At 43.7% G+C, this 15,067-nt stretch overlaps 1 protein-coding gene across 1 annotated transcript in view; it reads right to left on the bottom strand.

The window, feature by feature from the left end:
* Positions 1 to 14,684, bottom strand: part of JAKMIP3 (Janus kinase and microtubule interacting protein 3) — a 60,135-nt gene extending 45,451 nt beyond the window's left edge. Inside the window, exons 1-3 of the mRNA XM_069978944.1 lie at positions 14,605 to 14,684; positions 4,937 to 5,173; positions 1,187 to 1,684 (exon numbers count right to left, since the gene is read on the bottom strand). Of these exons, the coding sequence (XP_069835045.1) occupies positions 1,187 to 1,684; positions 4,937 to 5,071 (633 nt within the window). The 5' untranslated portion in view covers positions 5,072 to 5,173; positions 14,605 to 14,684. The remainder of the gene's footprint in view (positions 1 to 1,186; positions 1,685 to 4,936; positions 5,174 to 14,604) is intronic.
* Between the last annotated feature and the right edge of the window lie 383 nt (positions 14,685 to 15,067).

The following is a 15,067-nucleotide window of genomic DNA, read 5'->3' as shown; positions in this document are numbered from 1 at the left end:
AAGTGTGTATTGGTGATTTGTATAACTTTTGGGGGGCAATACAATACTTTAATAAAAAAAAATTGCTAGACTTCTCAATTAATAATAACACTTTTTTGACGATTTGTCATATAAACATTTTGACAGAGCAAGTTCCAATAATGATGCAGGGTCTATCATAAATTTGTAGAAAATTTCCTCATTTTCAGTAAATTTTCATTTCCTTTTGATGCCCCACATGCTCGGTAATGAGAGAAAGCAGTCTCACCCTCCGGCCTTGATTGGTCTTTTTTTGCAATTTCTTAAGTTCTGACATCTGAAAAACAATAAAAACATGAACTGTAGGCCTCTATACTAATCTTCTAGTTGTCTGTATAGTAACACCAATACACAAGGACGATTGCTTATACTTAACTGGGTCAGGGTCGCGGGTCACATTCTGATCCACGCCATCCAGTCCGCTTCTGGGTTTGTATACAAAAAGGGAGGACTTTATCAAGTTGTACATATCAGTACAGGGGGGCACACAACTCCAGCACCTCTTATTATAATGAATTCCTTAAAGGAGCTTATGGAGGGGTCATGGATGAGAATGGATGAATGGAGATGTACTCAAGAGCTGATATCATAAAGCTGCTAGTGATGAATGGAAAACTCAACATTGAGGTAACATACAAGGAAGAGATTTTATATAAACAGCACTGCTTTATGTAATTGATCCTTAATATAAGACGACCCCTAGTACTAGATGGGGAATAATATTTTTATGCAATTTTACCTACCTTTCAAATATCCAAGCAAAAATATTTGCCATTTTTTCCATAGAATACAGAATTTTAAGTATTTTACATATCTGCATATATAATAATAATCATGGCCCTCAATGTCTTCTTTTGTTCAGCCCATCTCACTTTGCGGTCTATTAATAGGTGACTAATTGGTAAGGTATCAAAATCTGTATGTGTATCTGACACATATTGATTGCAATACCAAGACTGTCCACTTGGTGTGCTGCTAGAAAGCCCTTTCAGTCGGGAGCTTGTAGCAAAATATTCTATAGCACCACCTGGTGATAGAGATACTTATTGCAGTTGTTTATATTTTATAACACTTAATATATTCTTGTTTTATACATGTAGTTGTAGTTAAGTCTGTACTAAAACACATATAACATTAACCCTTAATACCGCAAAACTGAAGCACATACCAATCTCCGGATTTCCCTCTCGCACTCCTTTTTGATTTTGGAGATCTCCTCCTGATGTAAATGATACACGCTCCTAATTTCCGCAGCCTTCATTTTATCAGCCTGAATAACCACATTCAATGCCTCCTCCACTTGTTTTTTGGCTCCTTTAAGCTCGAAAATCTCTTGTTGCATTTTGATTTTCTCAAACTCAAAACTTTTTTTGGCATCTTCCTTTGCCTCGTTGTAAAGAACAGTCTTTACTTTGTCCGGGGCGGCGTCTCTCAGGGCATTGACCACAGCTTGCAGCCTCTGGTTCTCACTGTCCTTAATCTTAATAACCCGAATCAGTTCAGACTCGTGCTGCCTCTGTAGCGCCTCCCGGACGGCCTGGAGCTCCTTCATTTTCTCCTCATGCAGTTTGGCCTTCAGCTCTGTCACCAGAACAATATTTTTATGCTGTTCGTGTTCTCGAATTTGGCGGATTTCTTGATTTTTATCCCGTTCTAGTTTGCTCACCTAGGGATGAATTGACCAAGACACAGTTAGATATATGAATTTCCCCAAAAATCTATTGATAGATAGAAAATAACCGACATAAATCCCGCTACTGGATGACTTATATGGAGCACCCTAGAAAAAGATGATTGAGGGGGAACTCTAAAATACCATTGTCCCGAGCATAAACTACAACTCACAAATATACAACAAACACTATAGCCCAGTAAAGTCCGGGCATTTTGAAAATCTGGCAGCTGGCAGGGGCGGGATTTGATAACAAGTACAAACTTACCTCTTTTTGTGCCCGCAGTGAGTGGCTGGAAAGGCCTCAGGACCCGTCGGGCTTTGGGATCTCCGGGGTATACACACCATGACCCAGCTGATGGACTGGCCAGACAGTGACTGGGGTGGGACACCGCTTCAATCACTGATCGGCTGAGAGGCGAGTCCATCAGCCGGGACAGGCATTTTCTCCCGAGTCGCGACATCGTAACAGCTGGGGGGTGGGGTGGAAATGCCTTCTGATGAAGTAAGGAGGGGGGTGTTGATGATTAGGCCGCTCCCACTGCTCACCACGGGCAGGGGGAGATATAAGTTTGTACTTGTTATCAAATTCCCCCCTGCCTGCTGCCAGATTTTCAAAATTGCCTGACTTCTCCTTTAAATAGAAATTGCTTTAGCTGCCCACACCAACCAATTACAGTTTAGCTCTGTAAAATGTACAAACTATAGCAAGTGTTACCATCTTTCCTGCTGTCCATAGTACACAACTCTACGCAGTGTGCACAGAGCGGAGTGCTGTAGATTTCCTCACTAAGGCACACTACCAGACTCAGGGAATGCATGCTGCATATACAGTAAGCTAGGGATGCTTTATAAATCCCTAGCCTACTGCTTAAAAATTCCCTGTCCCAGGCACTCTGCACCTGACTGAGAAAATCCATACCCCCTTACCTTCTAACTAAACAAGTGCTGTCTTACCATCTGCAGGGGCATCAACTCTCCAGGTCGGGTTCAGAGCAACTTTATCAGGAAATCTTTTAACAGTAAACTAGGGATGCGTAGTCATGCCTAGCTTATTGACCCTGACTACTTTCCATGGTGCCCTACAATAGTAGTAAGGGAGTGTGAACATCTGTCAATGTAGTAGCACAATATTGCCATCTTATGTCGTGCTGCCATAAATCACTATGTAATACTTGTCTTAAGGGGAACTTGCCACATAGAAAATGTAGTTCAATATATTGGAATCATGATATAGAGCAGGGGAGCTGAACAGATTCATTTGCAGTAGTTTTGCTTGAAAAGATTCAGTTGAAATTATTATTTATCTTTCAATCTCTGACTAGTACCGCCCACTGGACTCCTAAACTTAGAATAAGCAAACATTAATTTGAAACATGAAATGTTGCATTATGTTTCAATGATGAATACAGATTACTCATTATTTACAGCAGAGAAGGATATATCTCTATCACCAGGGACACAGGAGTAATCTCTGATCAGGATGAAACCTCGAGATGTGTTAATGCTGCACTATCCTAATGACATCTGGAGACAGCAGGCTTCATTACATACACTGACTCTGCATATAAAATGCAAGGACATGTCACAGGTTACCATTATATAAAGCTTCTGAATCCTTGTTTAAGAGGCATGTGAGATTATCTAATGCCGGATCAGTACATATTCAGGGGATGATCCCAATGAGCTGTAGAACGTATTTAGCCCTCCAATAAGATAACTGTTATTATATACTGATTCTACTGAATGGTTTCTAATCTTAAAGTGATCCTATGACAACCTTAGCATGGTCCTGTTTCTGGGCTTGCACTGCCTCTCTGTCCCTCCTCCACGCCCTCCTCATCATTAGGAATGCCCCTGGCAGGATTTATTCCATTCATCACTTATCTGAACACTGCAGATGATCCTGCACATGTGCAGTGTTCGGACAAGTGATGATGGGGAGAAATCCTGCCTGGGGCATAACTAATGGTGAAGAGGGAAGGGAGGAAGGACGAAGAGGCGGTGCAAGCCTAGGGCACAGACACTCTAGGCCACTCCAATTTGACACAGGGCTGCAAGTTTAAAAGTTGTTTTTTTATGACAATAACTGCATCACCAGCTGACAGTAAAAGCAGTTGGGGGGGGGGGGGGGGGGGAAGAATCACTTTAATGTAGATGAGTCCCAGCATCCCTTGCTTTATAAGAGGGTCATTGGTAATAGTAACGACAACCTAATGCATCTTACCGCTTGAAGATGCAAAACCACTGCCTTAATATGTGCTAAACCTCCGTAACCTACACAATGCAATATATCACACTGACAACAATTAAAACCTTTATATACTATACATATATAATGGATGTATAACAAAGGGAATCTGGAAGTCTAATTTTATGTTAAATATAGAATAAATTACAGACCCTGAAATATATTACAGCGCTAAAGTAATTTTATGACCATGGGAAATGCTTTAATGCAGGAAACAGTATGAATATATATATATATATATATATATATATATATATATATATATATATATTATCACATTAATTTGCAATAGTCATAAGCAAAAAAAAAAAGCCTAATATAGAAAAAAACTAATATACTTTATTGGAATAGCAGACTAAAAACGTACTCATACACTGGTCTTAAATTAATCCCGCCCCCAATTGCGCATGCCTCTTAATGATGTCAGCCTGACCTGCACCTGCCGTCATTTAAATGGGCACTGTCATGGAGATACAGTATATAGATCTGCATATGAGCTATAGATGCAGAATGGCTGAAGATTTTTAATTGGTGAAGTTGCTTAAAGGACACCTGTCACCCCCCATGCCGGGGTGACAGGCTCCCGACCCCCTGTTAGATCCCCCTATACTTACGTGATCCCGCCGGGTCCCGCTTCCTGAGCCGGCCGGGTCACGGAGATATCAGCGCCCGAAGCCCGGTGCGCGCATTGACAGCAGAGTCAGACGCCCATAGAGAATGAATGAGGAGTCCGACGCTCTGTCATTCTCTATAAGCATCGGACTCAACTCACAGCGCGCGCGCCGGGCTTCGGGCGCTGAAATCTCCGTGACCCGACTGGCTCAGGAAGCAGGACCCGGCGGGATCACGTAAGTATAGGGGGATCTAACAGGTGGTCGGGAGCCTGTCACCCCGGCACGGGGGTGACAGGTCCTCTTTAATTTTTAGTACTGTAGAGGTATATAGATTTATAGTATATACTCTGCATACATATTCACCTATACGCTGTGGCTCACCTTACTCTTTTCCTGCTGGAGTTCTATCTGAATGTCGGTGAGTTTTGCCCTCAGGTCTTCATTGGCAGCCTGTAAGGAAGCTAGTGTGTCCGCTCTCTCTCCCTTAGCTCTGCTGCTGGCACCCTTCTTTGACATTGTGAGGTGGATTGACTGGAAGGGTGCAGACTGGATCAGAGAGGGAACCTCCCTGCGTCACAGAGCCAAGATCCTCCGATTCATTTTCTACATTTTTCTTATCTGTGGAAAAAAAAAAAAAAAAAAAAAAACAGGTCACACAAAGGCACTATAGACTACTAATATTAGAGGGGTTATCCGGGATTAAAATTGGTACTGCCATTCGGCTCCATTCACTTCAATGGAACTGAGCTGCAGAACCCACCCCCAAACTGAGGACAAGAGTGGTGCTGTTTCCAGAAAAAGTAGTTATGTTTTTGTAAGCCGGAATAACCCCTTTAAAGGGGTACTCAAGGGGAAAAAAATTCTTTCAAATCAACTGGTTTCAGAAAGTTATATAAATTTGTAGTTTACTATTTAAAAAGTCTCAAGTCTTGCAGTACGTATCAGTTGCTGTATGTCCTGCATGAAGTGGTGTATTCTTTCCATTCTGACACAGTGCAAATCCCCATAGAAAACCTCTCCTGCTCTGGACAGTTCCTGACATAGACAGAGGTGGCAGCAGAGAGCACTGTGTCAGATTGAAAAGAAAACACCACTTCCTGCAGGACATACAGCAGCCGATAAGTACTAGAAGATGGGAGATTTTTAAACAGAAGTAAATTACAAATCTATTTACTGTTCTAAAACCAGTTGATTTGAAAGAAAACGCTTTTCGCTGGAGTGCCCCTTTAAAGAGGCTTCAGGTCACAACATATTGATGGCCTATTCTCTTCATATCAGATCAATAATAGTGCCAATGCCTTGCACCCCTATCTATCAACTATTTGCTCTAGCTGCAATACCACAGAGCCAAAGGAACACAGCGCCAGACATTGCATAGTGGCTGTGTTGCGTTACTACAGCTCAGCTCTCTGCAAAATCTCTATGTCTCTGAAATAAATGCACATGCGGTTACAGTATTAGCCTATAGATTTCTATAGACGCTGTATGTATGCAGCACAGATGTGTAATGAGGTTCTTATCATGTCCCTGTGATGCACACCATGGTTCTCTAACCATCTACTTATCTGTGCTCTGCACAATGTAAGCGGGTGTTCTATTTGATTATTCCTCATTCAGTCCATTAGATTACAGGGCACTGTAACACACTGTATACCATGCCATATACACAGCAGTATACCATACTATACCATGCACCTTACAGCCTGGTTATGTTGGTCACTTTTATTATTCTCAAGACCTGTATTGTACAAATCTGGCATTATTTAGAACAACACCCCCCCCCCTGCAAATCTGCCCCAAACCATCCACAGGATTAACAAACAGCAGCCGCTGGGCCAGGAGTGAGCTGCAGTTCTGTGACCTGGATTCTGGCATTAGCGGAGTGCAGACCTGAACATTTATCCAGATTTTCAGACTACTGTATAAACATATATCCATACAGGACACATGCATCATCCATACAGCTCTTGGTATCACAGCACGGAATACTCCACAAATGGGAAAGCTTAGTCATTACATACTATGACCCCTGACCCTAAAGGAACTTTGTGTTGGATACAGAGACACGAGCCAAAAAATATTAGATAACCTCATTCACGCTATCCAATATTAGTCCTATACACTTATTACCCTTATTAGTCCTATACACTTATTGTCCTTAGTTATAAACAGTATATTAATTGCCCTTAGCCCTATATATTCACTGTTCTAAGTCTCATACATTCATTGTCCTTAGTCATATACATTCATTGCTCTTAGTCCTATACATTCATTGTATATAGTCCTATACATTCATTGTCCTTATTAGTCCTATACATTCATTGTCTATAGTCATATACATTCATTGCTCTAAGTCCTATACATTCATTGTATATAGTCCTATACATTCATTGTCTATAGTCATATACATTCATTGTATATAGTCCTATACATTCATTGTATATAGTCCTATACATTCATTGTCCTCATTAGTCCTATACATTCATTGTTCTTAGTCCTATAAATTTGTTATTCTTAGTATTATACATTCATTGTCTTCATTAGTCCTATACATTCATTCTCATTAGTGTTATATATTCATTGTTTCTACATCTGGAACACATTGGTTTATCTAGTTGACATTCCAGGGACGCCCCAGTGGATATAAAGCCATCAACAGATCAATAACCAGGATCTTCATCATCCCTCTAAGGTGTCCTGGTTGGTGGAAGTCTGTCAATTTTCGCGCTGTATTTCACAGCATGATATCACCACTTATAGCGCTCACCTCTATGTTTAGAACACCTACTGGTCGCTCACTTTCACATTGAAGGCTGCTAGTAAGAGAGAAGCCTAATTCAGCCTGTGATTAAGTTATATTATTCTGTAATCTATTTAAACAGGCAAACACAATTACCGGGTCCTAATTCAGTAATGTAATTGGGTTTGGTGGATGTAACAATGTAATGGCACCAGCAATGCCCAGCTGTAACAAGAAACAACATTGTTACTGGTCCATACACTTCAGGGGGGCCTACTGACTGCCTAAAGTGTATGGGGGACTTCTAACTCTCCTCTGACAGATGATGTTAGGGAAGGTAATTTCAAATGACCACTTCTATTGTTCTCAGAGACATAAGCCACAACCAGAGCTGTCTGATTGCTGCTTACTCTTCCCCTCCCCATAGAGAACATATGAATGTTCTGCCATTCCATTTAAAAACTAAAGCCATCTTAACCCCTTAAGGACAGAGCCTGAAATGGCCTTAATGACAGAGACAAATTTTATGAATATGACCAGTGTCACTTTAGTCATTAATAACTTCGGGATGCTTTTACCTATCCGGCTGATTCTGAGATTGTTTTCTCGTGACATATTGTACTTTACATTTCTGGTAAATTGGAGTCGATACTCATAACAAATCTTTATGAAAAAACCCCAAATAATGTGAAAAAATGCATTTTTCCAACTTTGAAACTTTTTTGCGTATACAGAAAGTGGTTATACCACATAAATTATATATTAAATAGCATTAGCAACATGTCTACTTTATGTTGGCAGCATTTATTAAACTATCTTTCATTTTTTTTAGACGATAGGAAGCTTAAAACATTAGCAGCAAATTTCCAAATTTTCTGTAAAATTTCAAAATCAGATATTTTTAGGGACCTGTTCAGGTTTAAAGTGTATTTGAGGGGCCTGTATGTTAGAAAGCCCCACAAAGCACCCCATTTCAGAAACTGCACCCCCCAAACTCTGCAAAAGCACATCCAGAAAGTGTTTTAACCCTTTAGGGGAGTCACAGAAATAAAAGCTAAGTGTGTAAGGAATTTAAAAAATTTTAATTTTCTGTGCAGAGATTTTATTGTAATCCAATATTTTTCATAATTATAAACCTATTACCAGAGAAATGCACCCCAATAATTATTGCCCCGTTTCTGCAGTTTATAGAAATACCCCATATGTGGCCCTATTGCGCTATTTGACGCAACCACAAGCCTCAGATATAAGGGAGCGCCTAGTGAATTTCAACGCCTCCGTTATATTTGGTCATTTTTGACTGTACCACTTCAGGTTGGCAGAGGCTCTGGGGTGTCAAAACCTAAAAAACACCCCTAAAGGGACACCATTTAGAAAACTACACCCCTCAAGGAATGTAACAAGGGGTGCGGTGAGCATCTGCACCCCACAGGTGCTTCACAGATTTTCCGAACAATATGGCGTGAAAAAAGAAAAATTAATTTTTTACACTAAAACGTTGTTCTAGCCTTCAATTTTTCATTTTCTTAAAGGGATAAGAGGCAAAAAAAGACAAAAAATGTGTAGCGCAGTTTCTCCCGAGTACAGAAATACCCCACATGTGGCGATAGAGTGCCAAGGGGGCGCAGGACGAGCCTCCAAAGGGAAGGAGCGCCAATTGGCTTTTGGAAGCTGAATTTCACTGGAAAGGATTTCAAGGGCCATGTCGCATTTACAGAGCCCTCGTGCTGCCAAAACACTGGAAACCCCCCACAAGTGACCCCATTCTGGAAACTACACCCCTCAAGGAATCTAACAAGGGGTGCAGTGAGCATATGGACCCCACTGGTGACGGGCACAAATGTGGAACAATGTGACGGGAAAGGGAAAAATTTCATTTTTTCACTTTCATGGCACAAATGTGCCCGTCATCAAGGGGTCCATATCCTCACTGCACCCCTTTTTAGATTCCCTGAGGGGTGCAGTTTCCAGAATGGGGTCACTTGTGGGGGGTTTCCAGTGTTTTGGCAGCACGAGGGCTCTGTAAATGCGACATGGCGTTCATCATCCATTCTAGCCAAATCCAACCTCCAAAATCCAAATGGCGCTCCTTCCCTTCGGAGGCTTGCCCTGCACCCACATGGCGCTTTATGTCCACATGTGGGGTATTTACGGACTCGGGGGAAATTGCTCTACACATATTGTGTGTTTTTTTCTCTTTTAACCGCTTGTGAAAATGATAAATTCAAGGCTAAACCAACATTATAGTGTAAAAAATGTAATATTTCATTTTCACGCCACATTGTTCCACATTTGTGTCCGTCACCAGTGGGGTCCATATGCTCACTACACCCCTTGTTACATTCCTTGAGGGGTGCAGTTTCCATAATGGGGTCACTTGTGGGGGGTTTCAACTGTCTTGGCAACACAGGGGCCTTTTGAATGCAACATGGCCCCTCGAAATCCATTCCATCCAAATCCAGCCTTCAAAAACCAAATGGCGCTTCTTCCCTTCGGAGGCTTACCCTGCACCCGCATGGCGCTTTATGTCCACATGTGGGGTATTTCCGTACTCAGGGGAAATTGCTCTACACATTAAATGTTTTTTTTTATCTTTTAACCCCTTGTGAAAATGAAAAAACATGACAAGATTAATGATTTAGAGTAAAAATTTTACAAAAATTACACTAAATGCTGGTCTAGCCTTGATTTTTTTCCATTTCCACAAGGGGTTAAAAAAGAAAATGAACACAAAACGTGTAGGGTAGTGTCCCCTGAGTACGAAAATACCCCACATGTGGGCATAATGTGCCATATGGGCACAGGGCAAGTCACCAAAGGGACAGAGCGCCATTTAGAGGCTGGAATGGAGGATGGAGGCCATGTCGCAATTACAAAGCTCCTGTGCTGCCAGGACAGTAGAAACCCCCGACAAGTGACCCCATTCTGGAAACTACACCCCATAAGGAATCTAACAAGGGGTGCAGTGAGCATATGGACCCCACTGGTGACGGGCACTTACGTAGAACATGTGCCGAGAAAATAAAAAATAAAATTTTTTTCATTTTCACGTCCCAAATGTGGCCGTCACCAGGGGGCCATATCCCCGCTGCCCCCCTTCTTAGATTCCTTATGGGGTGTAGTTTCCAGAATGGGGTCACTTGTGGGGGGTTTATACTGTCCTGGCCGCACAGAGGCTTTGTAATTGCATCATGGCATCCTCTAATGGGAATGGCGACCATACCTACTTAGCTGGGGAAAAGGGACAATTCTTATTTATTTGGGGGTATTAGGGCAATTATTAGTTTATAAGGTTGGAAATGACAGGTGTCCATCAAATTCAACCTGTGTTGATCCAGAGGAAGGCAAAAAAAACCCTCATAAGGCAGACGACAGTAGCCTGATCACAGGGAAAAAATTCCTTCCTGACTCCATAATGGCGATCAGAATAATCCCTGGATCAACGTGACCCCTGAAATAGGAATAAGGGACAGAATTTAGATAATGTAGAACCCCAATGACGTGTGGTGCGCCTTGGAGCGATCCAGTATGCAGAGGTCGGGGCGATAAGGACAGGCGTCACACTGGAAAATGGCATCCTTCCTGATCCCCCTGTTACGCCACACTCTGCACTTCTTCTGGGGTCTCCTGTTTTCCAGTGTGGGGGACGTCACCTGGAAAATGTTGTCCTGGTGCGATACGGGGTCCCTCATATCCAGAAGCGCTGGGTCCGCTCCATGGCTGCTAAATATTAGGGCGCTATTACTACTTCTGATATGTTCGGATCGTGCCGCAAGCTACAGGGCAGCGAGGGACCGGAAGAGGGGGCGCTGGTATAAAAGTTATCCCCGTACAGGTGGTAACCTTTATCCAGCAGTGGGAAGATCAGTTCCCGGACGATCTTCCCACTAACTCCGAGGATGGGGGGGAGGGGGCATCTGGGGGCTGGATTCGGGTGTCCCTTCCTACATACACTCTAAGGGTACATGCACACTGCGGAATCGCGACAGATAACCCTTCGTGCATTCCGCAGCTGGCACCCACCGGCGGACTGATGCAGGCGCATGTCTCCACCCGTGTCATAGACTCCATTCTATGCACGGACGGATTCCGCTCTCCGTCCAACGTGTTCATTCTTTGGATGGACGACGGATTCCGCCCGTGCATAGAATGGAGTCTATGACACGGGTGGAGACATGCGCCCGCATCAGTCCGCCGGCGGGTGCCAACTGTGGAATGCACAAAGGGTTATCCTTCGCCATTCCGCAGTGTGCACGTACCCTAAATCTGTAAGAGTACCCTGAGGTACGCTCACACAGTTTGTAGAATTTCACACCATACCGTGATCTCTTATTGGGACGGTACTGGCGGAAAAGACGTGTCTGGGGGGCAGCGTACGCTACGCTACCCCCAGACACGTCACTGGATGATGAGGATGAATGGAGGAAAGAAGGATCCCCCCATTCATCCTTACTGGCTGTTTCGGTGTCGGAGGCAATAATAATGTATGCGTCCGACACCGAAAACACCCTGGGGGCCATCTTTATACGGGGATTAGTATATGGGGTATGTAGTGGTGTAGTGTCAAACTTTATTCAATGTAGTGTAGTGTAATGTAGTGTTTTTTACGTGTTTTTTTACAGTAAGTATAAAAAAAAACCTACGCCAACAAAGGAGTTGCTGATAAATGCCGCACTTATGTGCGGCACTTATCAGCATACCGTGGCAGTAGAATATAGAAAAAAAACACCCTACGCCAAAAAGGAGGAGTTGCTGATCAACACTCAGCGGCGATAGGGTGCGGAAAATAGAAAAAAAAAAAAAAAAAATTTCTACATTCTGAACATCCCTGTAGCTGCTGATAAGTGTATTACACATATCAGCCGCTAGAGGGCAGCAGAGCGCAAAATACGGAAAGAGCCGACGCTGGAGCCGAAAATAGCCGAGAGAAGCCGAACGTGACGTCACGGAAGAAGCCGAAGACCCGAACGAAGACGAGGATGCCGCGAACCCGGAAGACGCCGATCAGGAGCCCGGGACAGGTGAGTAATGTACAAATACCTGCTCTGGACCCCTCGGCTACCTAGCTGAGGGGTCCAGGGCAGGTATTTACTATTTTGTGGGACTCTGATCGCCGTGCCACCGGCCCTCACCATTACTTTTTACTGTAATGGCGGTCGGTGCCGTCCTCGGACAGCACCGACCGCCATTTTTTTCCGGGTCATCGGGTCGCCGATGACCCGGAAAGGTTCCGATCGCCGCTATTGGCTGATCTGAATTGATCAGCCTATAGCGGCGATCATAAGCACGGGGGGTGTTAACCACCCCCCGTGCCGAGAAGCTATGATGGCCTGCTATGATTTATAGCAGGCCATCTTCCCCGACCGCTGTGTGTGAACACGCAGCGATCGGGGAAACATCGGGCGTAAATTTACGCCCTGATGCGCCAAGTACCAGGGCGCGAGGGCGTAAGTTTACGCCCGATGTCGTTAAGGGGTTAAAGGGTTTTCTAAGAACTAGAAACTGTCTGGGCCTAAGGCTCACTCCATGCTGATATCTGGTCTTTTTTCTTTTCAAAAAAAGAAGTCCCAGTCCTTCATGAGCTGACAGACATGGCTTGGTATTGATTGACAGTCATTCCTGAGCGTGCACAGAGCGGGACAAGTCTTTACTGTGCATGTATACAGCAGCTGGCCATCCACATTCAGTAGCAGAGAATCCTGGGGGTGCTCGCATTATATGGTCAGCTCTCCTGTCACATAGCACCAAAACCTCTGTAACCACGCAGTTACATTATACTGACTGAATTGTTGCATAACAAAGAGCATTGTCTCCTGGTAAGCTGCATAGTTTGGCCATATGTATAATACTGATTTAGGCTATGTTCACACTACTTAAAAGTACGTCCGTTGTTGCCGATGGCAACAACGGCCGTACTTTTGCCGCGGTGGAACAATGCCTTACTTTCAATGGGATCCCGGCCGGAGCGTATACACATCGTACACGCTCCGGCCGGGATCCCATACGGGGCTGCAAATAACTGGGCAGAAAGCCCTCTCAGTTCACACAGTGAAGCAAGCGGCTCCGGCCGTTCGCTTCACTGTGTGCTATGGGAAGCTCTGATGCGGGCGCGCGCTGATGCGCCCGCATCAGAGCTCTGTGGCCGGAAAGATCATCTGGCCGGTACTTAAGTACCGGCCGAGATGATCCGGCCGGGGTCACGGAACGGCCGGTCTCTTACGTAGTGTGAACATAGCCTTAAACATAAAAAGCTTAAAAATCAATGCAAAACTGCTTGTGATCACAACCCCTGTCGATTCCTTTAAAAAGAAAAAAAGAAATGCGACTCTTCAAATAAATGTCTTAAAGGGGAGACAATTGTAACCTATATGTCCCTATTGCACAGGAGATGCAGCGGAGGAAGGTATTTCTATTACCTTCCTCCTCTGTGCTTTTCCGATGCAATTAGTAGTTAGTAGTTTGCTCCATGGTCCAGTAAGACCATTAGGAGCACTGGGGCACCCGTTAGGAGCACTGCCTGCCCCGCCCATCCCACGCCTTTCTAGTTCTAATCAATAGAGCAGACCAGCCAGAGGCCGCATTAGAGCTATGGGGGGTGGACAGTGCTCCTAATGGTGCCCCAGTGCTCCTGACGGTCCTACTGAAGCAAGAGAGACATAGCTTCCTCCACGATGCCCTGTGCACATTAGGAGTTTATTAGCAAGTTAGATTAGTCTAACCTGACGATAGTTTACCTTTAGGATGCATTCACACCTACAGGATCCGCAGCAGATCTGTAGCTGATTTTATGCTGTGTTCAGCTATTTAGATCAAATCTGCTGCGGATCTGCTGCAACTCCACATCATCAAACCACTGCGATACGGTACATATGAAGCTACCTTTAATATGATTTTGGGCACAATTTCAGAGATCATCAATATTTGTAGAAGAATTAAGAAATCCATCAGGATCTAAAAGACAATTCAGATAACCAAAATAGTTCTACATTATAGCTTGCAAGTACTATCTATAGCGCTGCGTTATATGGTTGTATATGTGCCATGTCATGCTAGCCAACATCCATTATTCATCAGCCACAGCATGAACCATTCTCCCCGCTGCTTTCATGACCTTCTGTTTAAGTAATCAATGTAATTTAGCCATGTTTCCGCTTAACAATGTGGCTGTTTAGGGACAGAAGCACCAACAATCTCAGCCTCTTAAACACTGATATCATGTATCAGGAGACAATCCATTAGAGACGCTACAATTATCATTTATTCATAAATACAAAGTGAAGGGTGGACGGCGCAGATCCTTTCATCTTACTGTACGCTGTATCCAAAATGGGCACTTTATTTGCCTTTTTAGCCAAATGGAAACAAAACTAATAATAAATTTAGGGAAGTATAGAAACATAGGGGGAGATTTATCAAACATGGAGTAAAGTGAAACTGGCCCAGTTGCCCCTAGCAACCAATCAGATTCCACCTTTCATTTTCCAAAGAGTCTGTGAGGAATGAAAGGTGGAATCTGATTGGTTGCTAGGGGCAACTGAGCCAGTTTCACTTTACACCGGGGATGGAGAACCTTCGGCCCTCCAGGTGTTGCAAAACTACAATTCCCATCATGCCTGGACAGCCGAAGCTTTAGCTTCGGCTGTCCAGGCATGATGGGAATTGTAGTTTTGCAACACCTGGAGGGCCGAAGGTTCCCCATCCCTGCTTTACACCATGTTTGATAACTCTGGCCGGGCACCTCTGACTACTTATATCTACGCATTTGTGGAGGT

This window comes from Dendropsophus ebraccatus, chromosome 8, assembly GCF_027789765.1.
Source record: "Dendropsophus ebraccatus isolate aDenEbr1 chromosome 8, aDenEbr1.pat, whole genome shotgun sequence".
In the NCBI taxonomy this organism is placed as follows: domain Eukaryota; kingdom Metazoa; phylum Chordata; class Amphibia; order Anura; family Hylidae; genus Dendropsophus; species Dendropsophus ebraccatus.
This window is presented reverse-complemented; position numbering and strand designations above follow the sequence as displayed.